The sequence below is a fragment of the Macaca fascicularis genome, chromosome 2, assembly GCF_037993035.2.
Source record: "Macaca fascicularis isolate 582-1 chromosome 2, T2T-MFA8v1.1".
NCBI lineage: Eukaryota > Metazoa > Chordata > Mammalia > Primates > Cercopithecidae > Macaca > Macaca fascicularis.
In genome coordinates, this window is record NC_088376.1 from 14895631 (window position 1) to 14921673 (window position 26043).

Sequence of the window (26043 nt, forward strand, 5' to 3'; positions counted from 1 at the left end):
TCCTTTGCATTTCTTTGATTACTTTTACCATCTTCTCATGTCAAGAGACAATATATCGGCCAGCTGCGGTGCCTTACACCTGTAATCCCAACACTCTGGGAGGCCGAGGCAGGTGGATCACCCGAGGTGAGGAGTTCGAGACTAGCCTGGCCAATATGGTGAAACCCCATTTCTAACAAAAATTAGCCGGGCATGGTGGCGCATGCCTGTAATTCCAGCTACTTGGGAGGCTGAGGCACGAGAATGGCTTGAACCTTGGAGATGGAGGTTGCTGTGAGCCGAGATCACGCCACTGCACTCCAGCCTGGGTGACAGAGCAAGACTCTGTTGCAGAAAAAAAGAAAAAAAGAGAGAGAGAGAGAGACAACATATCAAAAATATCATAAAGCCAAAATTATGACAGTTTGTCAGGATCACTCCCTTATTCCCTAATTATCTTCTCATTTACTAAGGATCATATATTTTATATTTGATAAAGGAAGACTTTATGGAAATCTAAATTGGGTATAGTGTTTTTGAACTTGAGAACACTATTTCATCATAGTCTAATGTGTAATTTACTTCTGAAACATAGGCAGCCATTTTATGTTGAGTAAACATTCTTTGAAGATGGATAAGCCCTCAGCTAAACTACAGTAGTACAAAGAAAAGAAAAAAGAAAAAAAACTACAGCAGTAGTAGTCCCATGCTTTGTGTGGCAGTTGTTTTCATTTATTGTCTATTTTCATTTTTAATGTTGAGATGAAGAAGACCCTGTTTGACATTATTTTATTATGAACATTGTTAACATTATTCTTTTTAAAATTGTTCTCTATTTCTGTTCTGATTTTTCTTTTATTCTCCTCCCCCATGCAGTTTCTCCTCCTTTTTTTATTTTTAAAATCTAAAATTTGGCAAAGGATAATTTTGTTCAAGTCAGAATTTCTATAAAAGGAAATTATTTGAATATCTGATATGTCTCTCACCCAGTGTTTCTGCCCACATTACAATCAGGCACACACATTTATCAAAGTTAACAAGTCCAGAAAAAGCCACTGATAACCTTTGTTAAGCTTACTAGGAACTATAATGTTCTAGAATACTACCTCTAGTGAGGATAGTGCAGTTATTCAGGAAAGATTCATATAAAAGTTTGCCAAGCTGAAAGACTATTTGGTACTTCTTGAGCACTGCCACAAAAATATTATCAGAATTGTAATTGTTTCAATATTTGTCAGAAGGACACAGGAGAATTAACATTAATGAGCTTACTGTATTCTAGGCCCAAGTGCTCACCATGACCCTAGGCGGCAGATGCTGTTTTCCCATTTTACTGATAATAAAACTGCACCTCGGCAGTAATTAGGAAACTGCTCCAATCACAGAGTGTAAGAGGCAGAGATTTAATGAGACTACAAAGCCTATGTTCTTTTCACTTGACCATGGTGCTGCTGTCTGTCAGAAGAGGAAAGATTCAGCACCTTTGGATTATCTCATTAGTATGATACAGATAATTCAGTTTTATAGCAATCTAGGTGCTTTCTCTGGAAGAAATTATTTTTCTGCCAGTCATCTGTCCAGATCATTATATATCAGGTCATTTCTAATTATCTGCTAGAGTAATTACAAAGCTTACTTTCATGGAAAAGATAACTGACTACCTGTGAAAAGCATTTTCTTGTGAATCCCATACATCCAGCTGAAATAAAAGACACTCTTAGAATGATCCTTTAACATCTTCCAAAATCTGTTAACTTACAGCTTTCCAGAAGTGATTTTTTGTGGGATTTATAGAGATACATTCATCCTGCTGCAGGAGTTCTTGTTAAAACCAACAATAGTGATACATTGGTCTGCAGCGTGCTCTATGGTTGTTTCGTTCCAGAGAGATGGGAAGGAAATTAGTCTATGGCACAAGCCCAGGGCACTACCTGCTCTGAAGGGCTGAATTTATCATGTATTTGATCATCAAAAAATTTTAAGAACAACTCTGGTATTTTGTGACGTTCAAATGTGAATTCTTAGATTTAACTGTTATTCCTACAAAAATGGTTTAAAGCACTGTCTGATAACTTGTTTAAAAACAAGCAGTGACTTTTCATGGTTATAAAATCCATGAGTTTGTAATTGTGCTTGTAAAAAGAAGGCAAAAACAAATAAAAACTCCTTGGTAACCACTGGGCCTAACTCAATGCTAAAATTTAAAGAGAACCATATTAAGAATCTATTCTGCCTTTTCTATCGAATTGTATTTCAGGATAATCAGAATAGGTCTAGTTGATAAAGTTATTCTCTACAGAAGAATTCTACCCCATGGAAGGAGTGGTATGATTAGATAATCACCATTTTTAACTTGTATTAAAATAAGTGATTCAACAACAATCAGTGGCCAAAACCATTGATAGTCTGCGCATGGTGGCTCATGCCTATAATCCCAACTCTTTGGGAGGCCAGTAGATCACTTGAGCCCAGGAATTCCAGACTGGCCTGGACAACATGGTGAGACCCCTTCTCTACAAAAAACACAAAAATTAGCTGGATGTGTAGGTACACACCTGTAGTTCCACCTACTCAGGAGGCTAAGTTGGGAGGATCAGTTGAGCCTGGGAGGTGGAGACTGCAATGAGCCATGATCACACCACTATACTCCAGCCTTGGCGACAAAGTGAAACCCTGTCTCAGAAAAAAAGGGGGTGATTTATGAAGAAGTTTACAATAGTGGGATTAGATTGTCATACCTAAATCTAGTGGTCGTTTTTATCATCACTAAAAACCATTTAAGCCTCCTGGCATGAAACCATAGAAATACATACTGAGGTATATAAAGAGGAAATGACATATATGGGATTTGCTAGAAATACTTCAGATAAAAGGGAAGGGAGGACAAAGATGCTGTAAGAATGGTAAAATCTTAAAAACTGTTAAATCTGGGTGATGGGTGTATAAGGGTTCATTATACTGGTCTCACTTTTGTGGATTTTTATTACACAAAGTTTTATGATAGCACCAGTGTTTTGGGAATGACAAAATTAAAAAGAAAATTACTTGTCTTTTTTTCTTTGTCTTTTTTACCGCAAACATAATGGTTTTATCTGTGTTTCATCATATAAAGTTGTTATCCCCATACTTGTGAGAATCACCCTATAAAGTTACAGAAGTAATATCATGTCCTTTTGACAGATCTTTCCCTAGACCATTCTGACCTAGTTGCAGAGTTGTTGAAGGAGCTGTCTAACCATAATGAGCGTGTAGAAGAAAGAAAAATCGCCCTCTATGAACTTATGAAACTGACACAGGAAGAATCTTTTAGTGTTTGGGATGAACACTTCAAAACAATATTGCTTTTATTGCTTGAAACCCTTGGAGATAAAGAGGTAAATGGCAAAATGTGTAAACAGTAGCCTGTCCTTTCTGTCTCTTTTAGATTGCCTGTTAATCCAGTGCTACACGGATTTAGAAATTGGAAGCATGAGTCTCTTCTGCTGCTTCTTTCTGCATGAACTTTTCACTAGGAAGTACTTTTTCTTCTAAACCAAGTAGCTCAATAATTTTGAACAATTAACAACAGGAAAAATGAAAGGTTGCAGGCTGAATTCTTATAGAAAAGTACATGTTACTTGTTTTACATATTTCGATTAGTTGCTCAGGAGCAACTTTTTATTTATTTATTTATTTATTTATTTATTGAGAAGTAATCTCATTCTCAAGCCCAGGCTGGAATGCAGTGGTGTGATCTCAGCTCACTGCAACCTCCGCCTCGCAGGCTCCAGCGATTCTTCTGCCTCAGCCTCCTGAGTAGCTGGGATTATAGGCACGTGCCACCACCTCTGGCTAATTTTGTATTTTTGGTAGAGACGGGGTTTCACCATGTTGGCCAGGCTGGTCTCGAACTCCTGACCTCAAGTGATCCACCTGCTTCAGCCTTCCAAAGAGCTGGGATTACTGGCATGAGCCACCATGCCCAGCTCCAAAACTCCTTTTTATAGTCTGAATGTAGTTGTTGATTTCTTGCAAATACAGTAAGTGTAATATAAATTTTCAACTAGAGATAAGAAAACTTAATTATGTAGTATAACGCATACTTTATGCAGTTGTCTGCAACTCCTCCCCCATTATTAAGACCCTTAAGTTACAAAAATTGAAAATGTTGGCTGGGCGCGGTGGCTCAAGCCTGTAATCTCAGCACTTTGGGAGGCCGAGACAGGCAGATCATGAGGTCAGGAGATCGAGACCATCCTGGCTAACATGGTGAAACCCCGTCTCTACTAAAAAATACAAAAAACTAGCCGGGCGAGGTGGCAGGCGCCTGTAGTCCCAGCTACTTGGGAGGCTGAGGCAGGAGAATGGCGTAAACCCGGGAGGCAGAGCTTGCAGTGAGCTGAGATCCGGCCACTGCACCCCAGCCTGGGCAACAGAGCGAGACTCTGTCTCAAAAAAAAAATTGAAAATGTTAAAGATTATCTACAACCCAAAATATTAAAAACATTTAAATGTTTCTTCTTAGCCTACAATCAGGGCTTTGGCGTTAAAGGTTTTAAGAGAAATCCTAAGGCATCAACCAGCAAGATTTAAAAACTATGCAGAATTGACTGTCATGAAAACATTGGAAGCACATAAAGATCCTCATAAGGAGGTAAGTTACCTGGAGGTTAAATTATTATTTCATTATTTTATTTCATGAAACATGTAAACATTGTATAAAATGTAGCCTTATTAATGATTTTCTTGAACATTTGCCTTGACATTCAGGATAATACCTGATCAAGAAGCAAGCATATTTTTTTCTGTTAAATGAATTAAACAGTGATATCATGGCCTTTCACCTAAAATAGGCCAGCTCTAGGAAATAATTTATTTAATTTCATTTTCTCCTTCACTTTGAGTTTTCTACTTAGAGTTTAGCAATCTTGTTTTCACTTTTCATTTAGCAATAAGAATTTGATTTTTAAAAATAACTAATGAAGATAAGAAATCATGGTTTTGGGGGGGTTGGTTGTTCGTTTGTTGAGTCAGGGTCTCACTCTGTTGCCCAGGCTGGAGTGCAGTGGTGTGATCACAGCTCACTGCAGCCTCAGCCTCCTGGTTCCAGCGATCCTCCCACCTTAGCTTCCTGAGTAGCTGGGACTGCAGGCATGCACCAGCACACCTGGCTAATTTTTGGTATTTTTTATAGAGATGAAGTTTCACCATGTTGCCCAAGCAGGTCGTTGTTATTTTTAAGCGATAAATTGCCTAGAGGAGCTATTTATCTGCTACAAGTTTATTCACCAAAGTAGTGAGGACAGCTTTCACGGAAGAGTTCCATGAACCTGTTTCATAGTACTTGGTAGTCATGATATCTCTCTCCCCTTCTTCACCAGTGACATTGATTAGATAACTGTGAGGATTTGTATTATACTCTCAGAAAGAATGAGAAAAAAAATTCAAATAGGGACTACATTTTTTTTATTTCAATAGATTTTTTGAGCAACATGGTGTTTGGTTATATGAATAAGTTATTTAGTGGTGATTTCTGAGATTTTGGTGCATCCATCACCTGTGCAGTGTACACTCTACCCAGTGTGTAGTCTTTTATCCCTCATCCTGCTCCCACTCTTTCCCCCAAGTCCCCAGAGTCCATTGTATCATTTTATACCTTTGCACCCTTGTAGCCTAGCTCCCATTTATGAATGAGAACGTATGATGTTTGGTTTTCCATTCCTGAGTTACTTCACTTAGAATAAAGGTCACCAATTCCATCCAGGTTTCTGCGAATGCCATTATTTCCTTCATTTCTATGGCTGAGTAGTATTCCATGGTGTGTGTGTGTGTATATACACATACACTTGGTGTGTGTGTGTGTATATACACATACACTTGGTGTGTGTGTGTGTGTATATATATATACACATACACTTGGTGTGTGTGTGTATATATATACACATACAAAATTTCTTCATTCATTGATTGATGGGCATTTGGGCTTTTTCCGTATTTTTGCAATTGCAAATTGTGCTGCTATAAACACCTGTGTACAAGTACCTTTTTCATATCATGACTTCTTTTTTTCTAGGTAGATACCCAGTAGTGGAATTGCTGGATCAAATGGTAGTTCTACTTTTAGTTCTGTAAGGACTATATATCTAAGAGAAAGCAACTGAGAAATAGCATTAAGTATCTCTGGTAGAACCAAGACAGAAGCAAAAGACAGATCAAAAAAGGAAGGTTAAAATAGAAACGAGATAAAATGAATCAGAGCCAAATGCAAGAGCTAAAGCTATAAACCTCTCCAAAGAAAGCAGAGGTATAAATCTTTATTACTTTGGATTAGGCAGTGATTTCATAATATAACTAAAAGCAGAAGCAACCAGCAACAACAAAAAAGATAATTTGGACTTCTTCAAAATTAAATACTTTTGTGCTTTATTAGCTTAGTGGTCAGCTAGAGGTAACACTTTTAAAACAAATTTGGCCAGGCATGATGGCTTACGCCTGTTATTCCAACACTTTGGGAGGCTGAGGCAGGTGGATCACTTGAGGTAAGGAGTTCGAGACCAGCCTGGCCAACATGACAAAACCCCATCTTCACTAAAAATACAAAAATTAGCCAGGTGTCATGGTGGATACATCTAATCCCATCTATTTGGGAGGCTGAGGCAGGAGAATTGCTTGAACCCAGGAGGCGGAGGCTGCAGTGAGCCAAGATCATGCCACTGCATTCCAGTCTGGGTGACAGAGCAAGACTTGTCTCAAAAATAAAAATAAAATAAATTTTAAAAATCAAAGAAAATATTTTCTGTCTTTCAAAGGACATTATCCTGAAAGTGAAAAGATAACTCACAGAATGGGAGAAAAATTTTGCAGACATGTATCTGATAAGGTACTAATATCCATAATATATATTCTTACAACACAGCAATGAAAAGATGGCCCAATTTTTTAAATGGACAAAGGATCTGAATAAACATTTCTCCAAAGATACACAAATGGCAATAAGCACATGAAAAGATGGTCAACATCATTAGTCATTAGGAAAATGTAACCAAAGCCACAGTGAGAGATCACTTAACACCCAAAAGAAATACAGACAATACGTTGGTGAGGATGCAGGGAAATTGAAACCCTTGGGGCAATTACTTTTTTAAAAGATTTGACTGTAACTCTTCTAGAAGAGTGAATCATAACTTTTAAATATATCTGGATTTTTGCAGGGGTTTTGGGTTTTCTTTGTTTTGAGACCGAGTCTCGCTCTGTCACCCAGGCTGGAGTGCAGTGGCACGATAGCCCACTGCAACCTTTGCCTCCTGGGTTCAACAGGTTCTCCTGCCTCAGCCTCCCAAATAACTGGAATTACAGGTGTGCACCAACATGCCCTGCTAATTTTTGTGTAGAAACGGGGTTTTGCTGTGTTTGCCAGGCTAGTTTCGAACTCCTGGCCTCAAGTGATCTGCCTGGCTTGGCCTCCCAGAGTGCTGGGATTACAGATTTGAGCCACCTTGCCCAGCCCAGTTTTGTTTTCTGTTTCTGATTTTGTTTTATTCCATCAGTGTTTAGTAGTGATACACCTATGGCATTTCACTGAAAGTTTAAAAACGATGTCTAATATTTGTAGTTATTTACCTTTTGACCCAAATAAGGCCTGTAGCATCCCTACAAAATATAAAATTGACACTCTTAAGGTATTAAAGCTGAAATTGGCCCTGGGTCTTCTAACGTCCAGTGTATTTTCTTTTTTTGTTTTTGTTTTTGTTTGTTTGTTTGTTTGTGTTTAGACGGAGTCTCGCTCTGTCGCCCTGGCTGGAGTGCAGTGGCATGATCTTGGCTCACTGCAATCTCCGCCTCCCCGGGTTCAAGCGATTCTCCTGCCTCAGCCTCCCAAGTAGCTGGGACTACAGGTGCGTGCCACCACACCCGGCCAATTTTTTGTATTTTTAGTGGAGATGGGGTTTCACCATGTTAGCCAGGATGGTCTCGATCTCCTGATCTCATGATCTGCCTGCCTTGGCCTCCCAAAGTGCTGGGATTATAGGCGTGAGCCACCGCGCCTGGCTTTTTTTTTTTTTTTTTTTTTTTTTAAGTGTATTTCCCACTGTACCTTTCTAAGCATTTTTCACCTATTGAGATCATAAGTGAGACACTGCCAAAGTAGCATCAAAAGCAGTTATTTTTACATGATCTTAAGACTGTCTTTAGAGATTACAGACTCTAATAAGAAGATAGACAGCCATTTCTTGTCATCATCATGAAACCAGTGTTTTACCCTCCCCAAAGCTCAATACAGAAGAAAGAAAATCATTATGAAAACAAGGAGGAATAGTATGTTAACTTTTGACAACACATTAATCATATGATTTTTATTTTATTTATGTGATGCAAAGGGCTCAAGCACTCCTAGAGATGAGAGTACTAATAATGAGCAGGGCTTCAGCGTGGCTTATGCAGGGGACTCCAGTCACATTGTAGTCTTAAGTAAATAGAGCCTCCTCACCCTAATACAACTAGACCACAATTTGATTTAAAAACTACTTTAAGGCGGCGCGCGGCAACTCACACTTGTAATCCCAGCACTTTGGGAGGCCGAGGCAGGAGGATTGCTGGAGCTCTGGAGTTTAACATCACCCTGGGCAACATAGCAAGACCTCATCTCTACTTAAAAAAAAAAAAAAAAGTTCCAACTACTCAGAAGGCTGAGGTGGGAGTCTCACTTGAGCCTGGGAGTTTGAGGCTGCAGTGATTGATGATCAAGCCACTGCACTCCTGCCTGGGTGACAGAGCAAGACCGTGTCTCAAAAAAAAAAAAAAAAAAACTACTTTAGCCAACAGCAAAAAAGAACACAAGAAGGGAAAATAGTGTAATAAAGCCCATTTATCCATCATCTAGCTTCAGCTGTTAACTGACATTTTGCCAGTCCTTTGTATCTGTAATCTGCACCCTCACTTTTCATGTTTGTTTACTGTAGCATTTTCAAAGCAAATTCCAAATATTATATTAAATACTTAATGAAGTTTATACTTCCAGGACATAGTATAATATTTTAAAAATACTTTCTGGCTTACTTTCCTATTTTTTTTTAGGTGGTGAGATCTGCCGAGGAAGCAGCATCAGTGTTGGCCACTTCAATTAGTCCAGAGCAGTGCATCAAAGTGCTTTGTCCTATCATCCAAACTGCAGACTATCCAATTAATCTGGCTGCAATCAAAATGCAAACAAAAGTGATAGAAAGAGTGTCCAAGGAAACCCTTAACCTCCTTTTGCCAGAGATTATGCCAGGTCTGATACAGGTAAGCAACAAAGCTTTGAGAGGAATGAGCCATGATACATTTGGGGTTCAGTTATTTTAGGTACTTTCCAGGCATCATTACTGGCATGATCAAGCCTTCCTCCTGTTTGTCTGCAATATTCAGGACAAAGACTTTTTCATAACTAGCCAGGGGATTATAGATGTGGGTGTGGTAAAATTTACATAACATATAATTAACCATTTTTAAGTGTACAATTTAGGGGCATTAAATACATTCACAATGTTATGCAACCATCACTACTATCCATATACAGAAATTTTTCATCATCCCAAACCGAAACTCTGTACCCATTAAGCAATAACCCCATTCCTTTCTCCCTCCATTCCCCCCCAGCACCTGGTAACCTCTATTCTATTTTCTGCTAGATTCCTTATAAGTGTAATAATACAATATTTGTCCTTTTAAGTCTGGCTTATTTTACTTAGCATAATGTTTTCAGGGTTCATCCATGTTGTAGCTTGTATTAGAATTTCATTCCTTTTTATGAATGAATAATATGTCATTTATGTATATGCCACAAATTGTTTTTTTTGTTTTTTTTTTTTTTTTTTTTTTTTTGAGACGGAGTCTCACGCTGTTGCCCAGGCTGGAGTGCAGTGGCGCGATCTCAGCTCACTGCAAGCTCCGCCTCCCGCGTTCACGCCATTCTCCTGCCTCAGCCTCCCGAGTAGCTGGGACTACAGGCGCCCACAACCGCGCCCGGCTAATTTTTTGTATTTTTAGTAGAGACGAGGTTTCACTGTGGTCTCGATCTCCTGACCTTGTGATCCGCCCGCCTCGGCCTCCCAAAGTGCTGGGATTACAGGCGTGAGCCACCGCGCCCGGCCCGCCACAAATTGTTAATCTGTTCATCTGTTGATAAATATTTGGATTATTTCCTTTTTATTGACAAATATTATAATGAATTTCCTTGTAATATCTTCATGCACTGACATATATACATCTAGAAACAGAATTTCTAGGTGTTACCAGATTTCACTCCAAAGTGGTTATACTAATTTACAGTCATTGATGTAATGTGTTTCTCTTTAGCTACATAAACCCAATCATAGAAACATTTTAACAAAAATGAGATGTGTTTTATAACATGCTTTAACTTAGCCATACATTGTGAACTCTTTCCATCCAATAAATAATATTTTGCAATGTGATTTTAATGGCTAATATTACATAGTATATATATTAAGAACCCTCCTAAAGAGAACTAATCATTATACATCTATAGTATTGTATTTTAAATTCTATTCTAAGCTTAATATTACTAAATTGGGAGGTCCTAACATAAGATCCAAATCTCTTTGTCTGTGCCTTAATACTAAGAACAGAGTATAGGCTGGGCACAGTGGCTCACACCTGTAATCCCAGCACTTTGGGAGGCCAAGGCGGTGGATCACCTGAGGTCAGGAGTTCAAGACCAGCCTGACCAACATGGAGAAACCCTGTCTCTACTAAATATACAAAATTAGCCAGGTGTGTTGGCACATGCCTGTAATCCCAGCTACTCGGGAGACTGAGGCAGGAGAATCGCTTGAACCCAAGAGGTGGAGGTTGCAGTGAGCCAAGATCGTGCCACTGCACTCCAGCCTGGGCAACAGAGCAAGACTCTGTCTCAAACAAACAAAAAAAAAGATTTATAATATGTATAATATGTATATGTCATATATATAATGGGTACTGAATCCATATTTGCTGGATAAGTAACTTAAAGAGTGTTAGGATACTAGCAAAGAGCCATTATGGCTTTAAGTTCTTATAAATTTATTTCCTCTGATGATAGGTTGGTGCAGGATTTTATTGCATACATGATTATTGGGAAAAGGCATCTTACCTATCAGAAAAGCAAAAGAACGCTAATGAACCTAAATATTAGCATTTTAACTCTTTGCTATAGACTATTAAAATTAAGATGTGTAGGTATTAGGACCAGAGCAATGAAAGGCAAGAAGGCAATGGCAATATGCTTTTTGAATGCCTTCAGATTTTCTCACCAGAAAATTATCTCACTGAGCAGCTAGAATTGCATACAAAAAAAACATGAAAAACATCAACAAAATTAGGAAAAGGTATCCCAGTGAACCCCAAAATATGAGCAGATAAGGCCAAACCACCACTAGCAGCAAGTTCCCTGCAAATATCAGTGGTATGGAAAAGTGTGAAGGAAAGTCAAAAGTTACTTTTAAGACCCTGGGGCCAGAGAATCACCCAAGTTCTCACCCCTAAAAGAGATGTCTCCATTCAGAGTGAAAGGCTAAGTATACGTAACTGATAAAAATTTGGAGGTAAAAGCAAAGATACTGCGGGAAGCCCAAATCATGCTGGGTTGGCATGGATCCTCAGGGCTCTTAGAAATACCTTGCAAAAGCTCCCTTCTGGAAAGAGCTTATTTAGCAAAAAATCCACTGACTAGAGTCTAAACTGAGCATCTACACAACCATAAAAAAGAACAAAACCATGTCCTTTGCAGCAACATGGATGCATCTGGAGGCCATTATCCTAAGTGAATTAACACAGAAACAGAAAACAAAATACCACATATTCTTGCTTATAACTGAGAGCTAAACATATTGGGTACACATGGACATGAAAAATGGGAACAATAGACAACTGGAAACTCCAAAAGCGGTTGGGAGAAAAGGGTAGGGTTGAAAAACTACCCATTGGATATTGTGTTCACTGTTTGGGTAGGGGATCAGTAGAAGCCCAAACCCTCAGCATCACACACAGTATACTTACGTAATAAACCTACACATGTACCCTCTGAATCTAAAGTAAAATAAACTGAGCATTGTAGCAATATTGTGACAGAGGTGGCTACCCAAAGGCCATATTTTTTTTAAAAAGGGTAACAAGAAGAAAGAATCCTGCAGCTGTAAAGCTAGAAAAACTTTCATGGCGCAACCCACTCCCCCACACAGAAAATTCATTTTAAAATATAGAATACAGAAAAGTGTCTTTCGCTTACACATGAGCAATGGAAAAGGGTTGTGGAGGTCAAACCCAAAGATATTGCCTATTCTTCAAAAAAGAGGAAAAAAATAGTGGCGTGAGGTATACCTACAGTGAAGGTACACTAGACACATGGACACAAAGCAAATGAAAACTTAAACCCAAACTTAAGAAAACAAGGTAAAAAAAAATGTAAGAAAACTATAGAAACTAATAAAAAGCATGAATCAGATTTTTTAAAGCTTGTAAAGGGGGAATTAGACAATAGATCTATTCAAAACAGAGCAGCCAGCTCAATAAATAATATTTTACTACCAGTCTTTAGTGGAATATACCCTAAAGATGAAAGAAACTGCAAAGAAATCTTGAACTGCATTCAATATATTCATAGGAAAGATGCTGGTATGGTTATTTTTGAATAGTAATAACATTGATACACATATCGATAGATAAGATAGATTAGGACAAAGCAAATAATGATGCCATAAAATGAAGTAAATCTTAAAATCTTAACTTTGAATTGGATATGTCAAAATGAAAATATTGTTTAATTTCGTATCTCAAAAAATGTTTCCTACTAGCCTCTGGGACAGTATCAACTCAGAAAAACTGAGCATCCCTACCACCCAGATTGTGGTCTTCAGATACCATTTTCCACTCAAAAGAGTCAGGTGTCTTTGGGAAAATGTGAGTCCAGGTTTGGAGCAGATAACGTATAAAATGAGCCTGGGAATTCTTGTCTGAAAGCAAGAAAACTGTTCATATTTGAGGGTCAAAAAGAATAATGCTACAATGAATTAAAATACATCAAATTTTAAAGTGAAATTCATGAGTTTATATTGATACTTTAAAAACTGGCCAACTTTCAAGATTATTGGGTTATTCCCAAAATTGGTTAATAAAGAGAAAGAATCAAAGCACATAGACTACCTATCCTGTTTTCAGGACAACCAAATATTTGATGAGATGAAGTACTTTTAGAAGGATTCCAGTTAGTAAATTTAGAAAAAAATTATTGACTTATAAAATTATTCTTGATCAGGTGTGGTGGCTCATGCCTGTAATCCCAGCACTTTGGGAGGCCAAGGAGGGCAGGTCACTTGAGGTCAGAAGGTCGAGACCAGCCTGGCCAACATGGTGAAACCCCGTCTCTACTAAAAATACAAAAGTTAGCTGGGCTGGTGGCCGGCACCTGTAGTTCCAGCTACTCGGGAGGCTGGGGCAGGAGAATGGCTTGAACCCGGGAGGTGGAGGGGGGTGTGTGTGTGTGTGTGTGTGTGTTTTTTTTTTTTTTTTTTTTTTGGTAGTATGTGGTAGCTCACACCTGTAATCCTAGCACTTTGGGAAGCCAAGGTAGGAGGATCACTTGAGCCCAGAAGTTCGAGACCAGCCTGGGCAACATAGTGATGCCTCGTCTCTACAAAAAGATTTTAATTAGCCAGGTTTTCTTGCCTGGTTTAGTGGCTCATGGTAGCATGCCTGTAGTCCCAGCTATTCAGCAGGCTGAGGTGGGAGAATCACCTGAGCCTGGGAATTTGAAGCTGCAGTGTGCTGTGATCATGCCACTGCATTCCAGCCTGGGTGACTAAGCAAGAGCCTGTCTCCAAAAAATATGTATATATTTTATGTGTGTGTGTATGTGTGTGTATATATATATGCACACACACACATATACACGCTCACACACACACACACACACACATATATATTTGGCCTCATTGAAATGATGGATATATGAAGTGATTTTCAGTAGCCACCAACATCATTAGGTAAAAAGATGATGGGGCAGGGTATATAATGGAGGAGTTAGACTAACAACATGTGAACCTACTGATCAATCTTAATATCACTGAAGGTGAGACAACTAGACGAAAAGTTTTCTTGCCTGGCTTGATGGCTCATGCCTGTAAACCCAACACTTTGGGAGGCTAAGGCAGGAGGATTGCTTAATCCCAGGAGTTGGAGACCAGCCTAAGCAACATAATAAGAAACTATCGCTACAAAAAAATTTTAAAAATTAGCCAGTCATGGTGACATGTGCCTGTAGTCCCAGCTACTTGGGGGGCTGAAGTAGAAGGATAACTTGAGCTCAGTAGGTGGAGACTGCAGTGAGCTGTGATCATACCACTGCACTTCATTCAGCCTAAGTGACAGCAAGACCCTGTCTCCAAAAAATAAAAATAAAAAGTTTTCTTTTCTGAAGCAGTTGAACCGAAATCTAATCAAGTCTTCAGTTTAACTGTCAGTTTAAAGGAAGTTCAGAGAATAGAGAAGTGTGTTAAATTGTACCTTAAGGGTATATTCAGTCAAATTCAGAATGTAGGAAATTCTGTGAGGAAAAATGCCAAATTCCTTTAGTAAAGAAATGGCACGAAGAAAGAGGAAGAGGAGGTTATCAACTGTTAAAGATTTAAAGAGTCTCAAGAATCTAATCAACTTGGCCGGGCATGGTGGCTCACACCTGTAATCCCAGCACTCTGGGAGGCTGAGGCAGGCGGATCACCTGAGGTCAGGAGTTCAAGACCAGCCTGGCCATGGTGAAACCCCATCTCTACTAAAAATACAAAAAAATCAGCCAGTTGTGGTGGTGCACCCCTGTAATCCCAGCTATTCAGGAGGCTGAGGCAGGAGAATCACTTGAACCTGGGAAGCGGAGGTTGCAATGAGCCAAGATCGCTCCATTGCACTCCTGCCTGGGCAACAAGAGTGAAACTCCATCTCAAAAAAAAAAAAAAGAATCTAATCAACTTGAAAAAGAAGAACAAAATTGGAGTACTCACACTCCCAATTTTAAAATGTATTACAAAGCTATGATAGTAAAGACAACATGGTACCGTTGTAAAGGTAGACTTATAGATCAATGAAATAGAATCCAAAAATAACCCTCACATTTATAGGCAATTATCACAGTGTTTTGTGGGGAAGAAGGGTATTTTTAATAAATGTGATGCTAGGACAGCTGGGTTTCCACATGAAAAACAATGAAGATGAACCCCTGCCTCACACCATATACAGAAATTAACTCAAGGAGTGATGCACAGAAAATGGCAGACAGAGTAGGAAGCTCCAAGAATTGATCCTTCTACTTAAGCAACCACTGAGCTGGCAAAAAATGAATAGAATCAACTTTTTTGGAACTCTAGGATCTAACCAAAAACTTGTAGTAACCAAGAGAGTACTTAATGAAAGAAAGAGGCTTACTTTCAGTACTTTAGAATAACGCTACAATCAAATTTTATTTCAAAGCAAATTCTTTTTTTTTTTTTTTTTTTTTTTGAGACAGAGTCTCACTCTGTCGCCCAGGCTGGGGTGCAGTGGCACAATCTCAGCTCACTGAAACCTCTGCTTCTCAGGTTCAAGTGATTCTCCTGCCTCAGCCTCCCGAGTATCTGGCTGGGATGACAGGTGCCTGCCACCATGCCTGGCTAATTTTTGTAGTTTTTAGTAGAGACGAGGTTTCACCATCTTGGCCAGACTGGTCTTGAACTCCTGACCTCATGTTCCACCCGCCTCGGCCTCCTGAAGTACTGGCATTACAGGCGTGAGCCACTGCACCCTGCCTATTTCAAAGCAAATTCTAAGTATCATGTCATATTAAATACTTCATGAAGTTTACACTCTCAGGACCTAGGATAACGTTTTTAAAATTACTTTCTGGCTTAATACTTCCAGAACATAGTATAATGTTTTAAAGATTAATTTCTGGCTTAATTTCCTGTTTGTTTTAGGTGGTGAGTTGCCTGGATAATGTTTTTAATTTTTTGTAGAGACAGTTTCTTATTATGTTGCTTAGGCTGGTCTCCAACTCCTGGGCTTAAGCATTCCTCCTGCCTCCACCTCCGAAAGTGTTGGGATTATAGGCATGAGCCATGAAACTAAACAAGAAAACTTTTTTAGGTGGCATCTGATTGAACGACACATAATGTCTAGTTGTCCCACCTTTAGTGATGTTAAGATTGATCAGTAGGTTCAGATGTTATTAGTCTAACCCCTCCATTATATACCTTGCCCCATCATCTTTTCACCTAATGATTTTAGCAGCTGCTGAAAATCACTTCATATATTATTGTAGAATGATTCTGTTCATTTTTGCCAGCTCAGTGGTTGCTTAAGTAGAGGGGTCAATTCTTGGAGCTTCCTACTCTGTCTGCCATTTTCTGTGCATCACTCCTTGAGTTAATTTCTGTATATGGTGTGAGGTAGGGTTTCAACTTCATTCTTTTTCATGTACTGAAAATACTTTTTTACTTTCAGTAAGAAACTTACTTAACTGCCTACCATCCACCATGCTCAGTAGCCTTGGTGATGGTGGCCCATATTTGTGGTGTAGCTTGCTGGTGCCAGGAGGAACATGGACCTTGTTCTCAAAAAATTGTGGTTGTGTTTTTTGTTGTTGTTGCTGTTGTTTTTATCTCTGGCATTCCCTGAGAGGCTGGCACAGAGATTAGCCTTTGTTTCACCTCCCATCAGGCTTAAGTGGCTTCCTAAGTGGCATCTATTGAAAAGATTTAAAAAACATACTACCCATAGCCACCTGAGGCAAGGGAGAGCAGACAAGACAAGCAGCAAACAAAAGCCTGGGAAGGAGGAAGCTGAGGAAGAAGATAATTGGTGAAATAAAGGTTTTGCTGGGCTACCACGTGTACTGAGGAATCCACCAAAAGTATGCTCACAAAAGACCTTAGAGCAGGGGTCCCTAACCCCCAGGCCATGGACTGGTACTGGTCCGTGGCCTGTTAGGAACTGGGCGACACAGCAGGAGGTGAGCAGTGGGCAAGCGAGCATTACCACCTGAGCTTCGCTTCCTGTTAGATCAGCAGTGACATTAGATTCTTACAGAAGCACGAAGCCTATTGTGAACTGCACATATGAGGGATCTAGGTTCCATGCTTCTTATGAGAATCTAATGTCTGATTGTCTGAGGTGGAACAGTTTCATCCCGAAACCATCCCGCCATCACCCTGCCCCATCCATGGAAAAATTGCCTTCCACGAAGCCAGTCCCTCGTGCCAAAAAGGTTGGGGACCACTGTCTTAGAGGACCCTAGGCTTGGACCTCTGGATGTTCTTTGGGCTCCATGCAAGTAGGAGTTGGGCTAACACAGAATTGTAAGCAGCCTAGCTCACTGAATGATTACCCAGCTCAGAGTCAATCTGCAAAGACTGGGAGAGTGTGTCTTGTTTTGTTTTGACGCCAGGCATTTAAGGAAATCTCTGTCAGGTCATTGACTGACCGCTGAGGTAACAAAGAGACTTCAGTGACCACGTACCATAAACAAAATTTACTCAAACAAATCAGTGATCTAAATATAGCAACTAAAACTATAAAACTCATAGAAGAAAACATGGCGATAAATCTCTATGACCTTAGATTTGAGGTCATCCTCTATGGCAGTGGATTATTAGATATGACACCGAAAGCATCAGTGATAAGTTAAAAATAGGTTAATTGAACTTCATCAAAATTAATAACTTCTGTTCATCTCAGGACCTAATAAAAAAACTGAAAAGACAACCTATAGAATGGGAGAACATTTTTGCAAATTATATATCTGATAACAGTCTACTATCCAGAATATATATAAAGAACTCTTATAACTCAACAACAAACAGATGAATAACTTTTAAATGGGCAAAGGACTTGAATAGGTATTTCTTCAAAGAAGATGTACAAATGGCCAGCAAGTACATGAAAAGATGCTTGGTGTCATTAGTGATTAGGGAAATGCACATCAAAACCACAATAAGATACCACTTCATACCCACTGGGATGGTTGTGATCAAAAGAACAAAAATAACAGGTTTTGATGAGGATGTACAAAAAGTGGAACCCTTATACGTTGCTTGCATAAATATAAATTGGTGGTACAGCTGCTGTGGAACGCCGTTTAGCAGTTCCTCAAAAAGTTAACGTAAAGGCCGCGCACAGTGGCTTACGCCTGTAATCCCAGCACTTTGGGAGTCCAAAGTGGGTGAATCACTTGAGTTCGGGAATTCAAAAGCAGCCTGGCCAACGTAATGCAACCCCATCTCTACCAAAAATACAAAAAGTAGCCAGGTGTGGTGGCGGGTGCCTGTAGTCGCAGCTATGTGGCAGACAGAGGCAGGAGAATTACTTGAACCCTGGAGGTGGAGGTTGCAGTAAGCTGAGATCACATACTGCACTCCAGCCTAGGCAACAGAGCAAGACTCCATCTCAAGAAGAAAAAAAGGGAAAAAGATAAAGTTAACACAAAATTGTCATATAACCCACCAATTCTCTTCCCAGGTGTATACCCAAAAGAAGTCAAAGCAAATATTTAAATAGTTGTACATGTGAATGTTCATAGCAGCACAGTAGCCAAAAAGTGAGAACAACCCAAATATCCATTAACTAATAAATGGATAAACAACATGATATATCATACAATGGAATATTATCCAATCATAAATATTACATTCCTGTTCCACTCCTTGCCCATAATACCTCATTCTGCCATGTGATTCCCTCACTGTTCTGGGAAGGGACAGTGTGTTTCTTTTTGGACACTGAACATTATCTACCTGGCCTGTTCTTGTCACATACCAGGCACTTAAATATTTAAACACTGAATGCCATACTGTTTGCCATGTTATTTGTAATAGGAAAAATTTAGCAGGAAGGAGGTTATTGGGGAGGAAGATTTAAACTTAAAATACTCTAGAATGATTAAATTAGGAAGCATACTAAATGAATGCCTCATATCATTATTATAAAGACCATATAGAAAAATTACATTATAATAACAGTTATATTAAAATGATGAGGGGAAATAAAATTAACATAGTTTGATTGCATGACTTAGGAATAATATACTTCTTTTAGCTAGGTATCTATTGATATTTTAATGCTTCTGCAGTTGCTTTAGAAAGATAAAATGATTAGGATTTTAGTGGAGATGAACTCTATTTTTCCTCTGAGTAAAATGTGCATATTCATTCAGATAATTGATTCAAAAATACTTCATGGATAAGATTGCTGTAGACTATTGAAATAAAGTAGGCCGGGCACAGTGGCTCATGCCTGTAATTCCAGCACTTTGGGAAGCCGAGGCAGGTGGATCACAAGGTCAGGAGATCAAGACCATCCTGGCTAACACGGTGAAACCCCATCTCTACTAAAAATATAAAAAATTAGCTGGGCGTGGTGGTGAGCACCTATAGTCCCAGGTACTCGGGAGGCTGAGGCAGGAGAATGGCGTGAACCCAGGAGGCGGAGCTTGCAGTGAGCTGAGATGGCACCACTGCACTCCAGCCTGGCAGACGGTGAGACTGTCTCAAAAAAAAAAAAAAGAAATTAAGTAGTGTGATCAAAAGCATAAGTAGGGGAGATGGACAGAGAAAGGGAAGATGTTGGTCAAAAGGTACAAAGTTTCAGTTAAAGAGTATTAGGTTCTAGCTATCTATTGCACAGCACAGTAACTAGTTAATAATGTATATTTCAAAATAGCAATTATAAAAGAAAATGGATTTTAAATGTTACCATGAAGAAATGATAAGTATCTGAGGTGATGGATATGTTAATAAGCCTGATTTAGTCATTCCACAGTGTACATGTATTGAAACATCACATATCCCATAAATGTATACAATTATTATTTGTCAATTAGAAATAAGATACTTTTGGCCGGGCGCGGTGGCTCAAGCCTGTAATCCCAGCACTTTGGGAGGCCGAGACGGGCAGATCACGAGGTCAGGAGATCGAGACCATCCTGGCTAACATAGTGAAACCCCGTCTCTACTAAAAAATACAAAAAACTAGCCGGGTGAGTTGGCGGGCGCCTGTAGTCCCAGCTACTCGGGAGGCTGAGGCAGGAGAATGGCGTAAATCCGGGAGGCGGAGCTTGTAGTGAGCTGAGATCCGGCCACTGCACTCCAGCCCGGGTGACAGAGCGAGACTCCATCTCAAAAAAAAAAAAAAAAAGAAAGAAATAAGATACTTTTTAAAATAAAATGAGGTTATTAAAGGCACAATAAAAGCATAGGGGAATAGTTTACATAGACTGGATTATTAGAGAAAGTAATTGCAGGGATGACACAGATGTAAAACTTAATTAGGCCTAGATTATAGGACTACCTTGAGCTACCAAACCAACGAGTTTAGGTTTTATTGGATAGTGAGGAGTGCTGACTGCCTTAAAACCTAATGCTTTAGAAAAGTTAGTCTGGAGACTTTTTCGGGGTAAAATGTCAAGGGAGCAGCCTCAGAGTCAGAGAAGTACAGCTTTCCAGACTAAGTAAGAAACTGATAGAGAGGGCTAACAGAGTGAGGGCGCAGCAGGGGAAGTGAAGGGAGAGAAGGGCATTGTCTATGCTTGAAAAGGTTAAAAAGTTAACTTCAATCTGCACTTTTCTCTCCTCAGTATGCTGGAGAGTTTATCTTTCAGTTGCATCTTCTGTCCCTGTTAAAAAGGTAGTTTTCTCAGATCCCCAGGAGTACTAACAGTGGACTTCTCTCCATAGGGTTATGATAATTCGGAGAGCAGTGTTCGGAAAGCTTGTGTCTTCTGCCTGGTGGCTGTTCATGCAGTAATTGGTGATGAACTAAAACCACATCTCAGTCAACTTACTGGCAGTAAAGTAAGTAGTGCTGCTGTGTTTTAAAGATGGTGGCCATAGTGCATCCTTCAAAATTTAGTTATATGTCTGTAACGGTAAGCTTTTTATTTGGCATTTAGTAAGTCAGACTTTGAGCATCCAACTTGCCCTTATTATATCTATTTTGTATTTTATCTTTTTCTACTCTAACATTTGTTAGATGTTCACTCAGGTGAAGTCAGCAGCTTGTTGGGATGGTTGGTAGGTTTCTGTGAGAGAAAATGCCTTCAGCTGCTAGTTATTTTTAATAGTCAGCTGACTTCTTACAAAATCCCAGACCCAAATCTTTGCCCCTAAGCACTGTTTTATTAAGAATAAATAGACTGTTATGGTTATATATTCATGGATTACTGTATATCTCGCAAAATATAGAATACTTGCACATTTTTAAATTTTTCCCTTAAGAACTATAATAATCAAATTATCCTTCTCTATTATCCAAATTAATGTGCAACTTTAACTTAGTATGTTAAAAGTTTTCTGATTCATTGTTCAGGCTTAAAAAATGAGTAAGTCTTGCCTTCCTCATTTGATTGCTGCTACCAGAACTTTGAAATTTACTCTACTAAGGTGGCCAAGGTGGTTCATACCCGTAATCCCATCACTTTGGGAGACCGAGGGGAATATCACTTGAGACCAGGAATTTGAGACCAGCCTGGGCAACAAATTGAGAAGACCCTCTCTCTAACAATAAAAATAATAATAATTGTTTTGAATTAGAAGTTTGTTCTCAAGGGTGAAGATAACTTACGATTGTTGAATCATGGCTTACGAACCATTTAGCAGAAAGCACTCACCGTCACTTAAAGAATTTCTCAAACCCTAAGGATTGTCTTATTGTGGTCAAATTTATTTTTTAATAGCAAAAAAGCAAAATATACATATAATGGAAAATGAGCCTAGATACATTAAGTATCTAAATAAGTTATAGATAAACAATAATTCTTAACTCTGGGTTACAAACCACTTTGAGACTTAGGTAAAATCTCATCTCAGAAAAATGCATTCAGATAAAACCATGAGACAAAGTTTTAAAAAAAATAGAAAAGTGCATAATGGAAACAATTACGTGTCGTTTCAGAGGGTTCTGTGATCCCCTGAATCCCATAGCTACCAGGTTAAAAACTCTTGGATCAATGAGTTAATGTTTAAAAAGCAAATCTTCTGAAACAATTAAAATTCAGCACTTTTATCAGAACAGTAGGTAGCCAGTAATAATGTTACATATGAAGACAGTAGGTAGGTGGAAAAAATATTTTGAAATAACATTAGATGAAACAAGTAGGCCAGATGTGGCTCCCACAGCACTTGGGAGGCCAAGGTGGGAGGATCACTTGACCTCAGGAGTTCGAGACCATCCTGGTCAACATAGGAAGACCCTGTTTACAAAAAAAAAAAAAAAAAAGTTAGCCAAGCACAGTTGCACGTGCCTGTGGTCCCAGCTACTTGGGAGGCTGAGGTAAGAGGATTGCCTGAGCCCAGGAGGTTGAGGCTGCAGCAAGCTGTGATCACACCACTGCACTCCAGCCTAGGCAACAGAGCAAGGCCCTGTCTCAAAAAAAAAAGTAGAACACAGAATTGTATGTGTATTGATTACAAACTTCATAAAATCATGATCTCATACAAAAACTGCAAAAAGACACAGAGATACTCAAAACATTCTTGGTAGAATAGCAGTGGCTTCGTGGTCTAATATCTTAGGTCCTGTAACCCAAATACCTGAATTCCTGTTTTTGCCTACTTCTTACTCACCCCTGTGACCTTAGTCTGTAACTTAACCATTCTATATTGTGATTTCCTCATCTATAAAATATGAAGATAAAGAGATAACGTAAAACATATTGTGTAACCCCTAGCGCTCAATTGTTTGTTACTGCTTTAATGGTGACTTCTGAGTTTCCTTTAATGTTATAGTAGTCTGTGTTCATGCTGCTATAAAGAACTGCCCTAGGCCAGGTGCGATGGCTCATGCCTATAATCCCAGCACTTGGAGATGCCGAGGTAGGTGGATCACAAGGTCAGGAGATCAAGACCATCCTGGCTAACACGGTGAAACCCCGTCTCTACTAAAAATAGAAAAAAATTAGCCGGGCATGGTGATGGGCGCCTGTAGTCCCAGCTACTTGGGAGGCTGAGGCAGGAGAATGGTGTGAACCCGGGAGGCGGAGCTTGCAGTGAACTGAGATTGCGCCACTGCACTCCAGCCTGGGTGACAGAGTGAGACTCCGTCTCAAAAAAAAAAAAGAACTGCCCTAGACTGGGTAATTTATAAAGAGGTTTAATTGACTCACAGTTCCTCATGGCTGGAGAGGTGTCAGGAAACTTACAATCATGGCAGAAGGGTAAGCAAACATGTCCTTCTTCACATGATAGCAGGAAGGAGAAGAATGAGAGAGCTGCAGAGCGAAGCAGGGAAAAGCCCCTCACAAAACCATCAGATTTCATGAGAATTCACGATCACGAGAGCAGCACAGGGGAACCGCCCCCGTGATTCAGTCACCGCCCACAAAGTCCCTCCCCCAACACATGGGGATTACAATTCAGGTTACAATTCAAGATCAGATTTGAGTGGGAACACAGAGCCAAACCATATCAAAAGTTTTATATGTGATCCCTACAATATATTTTGAAAAGACATAAAATACTCGTCATGAACAACTTTCAAGACTTAAAAACTTTTTTGATATTTTATATATTTTTTTCAGATGTGCTAGCCAAAAAAACAATTTGTTATTCTTAATTATCAACAATAGCTTGGACATTATAATAACCCCCAGCCTAAAATCTATCAGAGCTCACATATATGTATATAATATTTTAATGAGTATCTTATAATTTGGAGCAGCTTGCTCAAATGACATTTATTTGGCTTGAATCTGCAGATGAAGCTACTGAATCTTTACATCAAACGTGCACAAACGGGCTCTGGAGGAGCTGATCCCACTACTGATGTTTCTGGACAAAGTTAGTGAAGCTCATCACAGCGAACCAGGTCTCTCAAAAGAAAGGACAGATAGACCACCCTCATCAATGAAAGGAAATTCTCAAACACATCTTTTGGAACTTACTATTGTTTCCCAGTTTTAGTTTTTTGTTTCGTTTCGTTTTGTATTTTCTGTAACAGAGGACTATCCTCAGTCTGCATGTAACTTTTATGATAGTTATTCCAAATTCAAGAAGAAGCAGTATTAACATCAAATGATCGATACAAAGTAATTTTTAATCTAATTCATCATTTCACATGTTTGTACTTTGTCTTCCCATTAACCTTTGCCAGTGTTATGATTGTATAAATTTTTTTAAATGCTGGTTAAACAGGAATGCTTAAAGCTTTAAAAGTTTAACAGTCTAAAACATTTTTGCTTTTATTCAACTGCAGAATAATATTTTTATTGCTACTTTGAGTTTTGTTCCGTATCATGTCCTATGCTAGAAATATTTAAATGATGTGAAACAAAGCAGGACTAATTTGAACTACCGCTGGACTCTGTTTGTGTGATGGTGATACATGTCATTAGTTGCAACTTCTTTGGGGTGATCTATAGTTTGAAAACTAAAACCTCAAAGACAGATGTTACAGAATCAGCCAGTTCTATAAAACTGATATCGTCTGTTGGTTATTGATCTTGCCATCTTTATTTAAAACCATGTCCCTTCTATGATCCCTTAAGAAAGCTGCACCAAATCATCTGCCTGTGTTTTCTTGATACTTACTGAAATAGAAGGTTTTATTGCAGGGTTGTTTTTTTTTTTTTTTTTTTTTTTGGTTTGTTTATATCTTTGTTGTGAATGATGCTTTTTTTGTATTTATTAATATCAAATTCACTTATGAATAAACTTGATAATGGAAACAGACAAAAAAATCAAGTGCGTGTGTGTCCTTGACCGTCTTCTGTTTCTCATGTAATAAACAAACTAATTATCGAGACATGGAAGTGACCAGCACCTTTTATTTAAATGGTGGAACCTGGTTTCCTTTTACCATGAAATTGTCTTACTTGAAAATACTGATCCTGATGAGAGAGAAGATGGTGCCAAGGCTATCTTTGTATAACGGGCTCAAATTCTCTACCTCTTCAGGGCTAATACTTTTAACTGAGCTGCTGCCTATAGTGTCTTTTGGAAAACTACTTAAAGGGTGATTTTCTGTTACTTCTTAACAAATTTTTTTAATCACCTCTTGCTACACCCATTCTTTTCATGTGCAGCTGACTTTCAAAAATTACCAGTTTTGGTGAAAGGCCAAATTAGATAATTTGGAACCAGGATACTAATGATTTCTCATCTTGACTTTTTTTTAAATCCTAATATAAAGTGAATTTGATTGAAAAGGCAAATAGCTATTAGGGAAGCAATTTGCTATTGTTACAGAGTTATCTGTACTTTGTTTAATTGAAAAAAATGTAGAAATGTATGTAAAGAATTTAAGACAGGAGTACTGAATGGATGATTTGTCATAGGCTTTCCCCTTCCTTTGTTTCTGTTCTAGCAGCAGGAAAAGTTTCTCTATATCCTCTCCCTCTACCTGTAACAATTTTGTTTTCTACTGTTAATTACATTGTGTATTTATAGTTCTATGCTTACTGTTGTGCATATACTGGCAATAAAACTGTACATAACATTACTTGAAAAAGTTAATGTATATCAGTTTTTCTGTCTCACTGTGTAAGAAGTCACTCAGTTTTAACTTTAGAAGGTCTTGTATCAGTGGTGGTCTCTTGAATTTTCTAAGTTGATCTGAGGAGAAAAGATTTTTCAGGTGTAGCAACTACAATCAAAGGTATATAGCTACATACGCATGTATAACAACTTATCTGTAAGAAGAAAATGCATTTTAAACATTGAGCTCTTCTCAGTAACATTTTATAACCTTTGGATATGTTTGTAATAATTTCAAATCAAAATATTGGTTTAATTTTGACCTCTGGTTTAAGATACTGCTTTAACTACTGTTGACAACTAAGTAGAGTGACTTAAGCTGAATAGTAACTCTAACTGGAAAATTAGATCAAGCACCTGGCATCTAATGGTAGACAGGCACTCAAGAAATGAGTTAACTACACAACGGAAAAGTATGGTTTAATGTGTCCAAATGAAAGCTAATAGATATAAACAAGAAAAAATTGTGTTTACAATTCTATAATCTCAGTTGATAAGACTGTAAGAAAGTTATTGATTATTTAAATCACTGTATACAATACACCCTTAATTTGTTCATTCC

At 38.7% G+C, this 26043-nt stretch overlaps 1 protein-coding gene across 50 annotated transcripts in view; it reads left to right on the forward strand.

The window, feature by feature from the left end:
- CLASP2 (cytoplasmic linker associated protein 2) overlaps window positions 1-25455 on the forward strand; it is a 218406-nt gene extending 192951 nt beyond the window's left edge. For all 50 annotated transcript variants that reach the window (XM_005545504.4, XM_005545510.4, XM_065539763.1 and 47 more), the window contains 5 exons: window positions 3160-3353; window positions 4484-4612; window positions 9034-9240; window positions 20688-20804; window positions 23705-25455. In XM_005545504.4, coding sequence (XP_005545561.3) covers window positions 3160-3353; window positions 4484-4612; window positions 9034-9240; window positions 20688-20804; window positions 23705-23791 — 734 coding nt within the window. In that variant the 3' untranslated portion in view covers window positions 23792-25455. The remainder of the gene's footprint in view (window positions 1-3159; window positions 3354-4483; window positions 4613-9033; window positions 9241-20687; window positions 20805-23704) is intronic.
- Window positions 25456-26043: the final 588 nt, after the last annotated feature.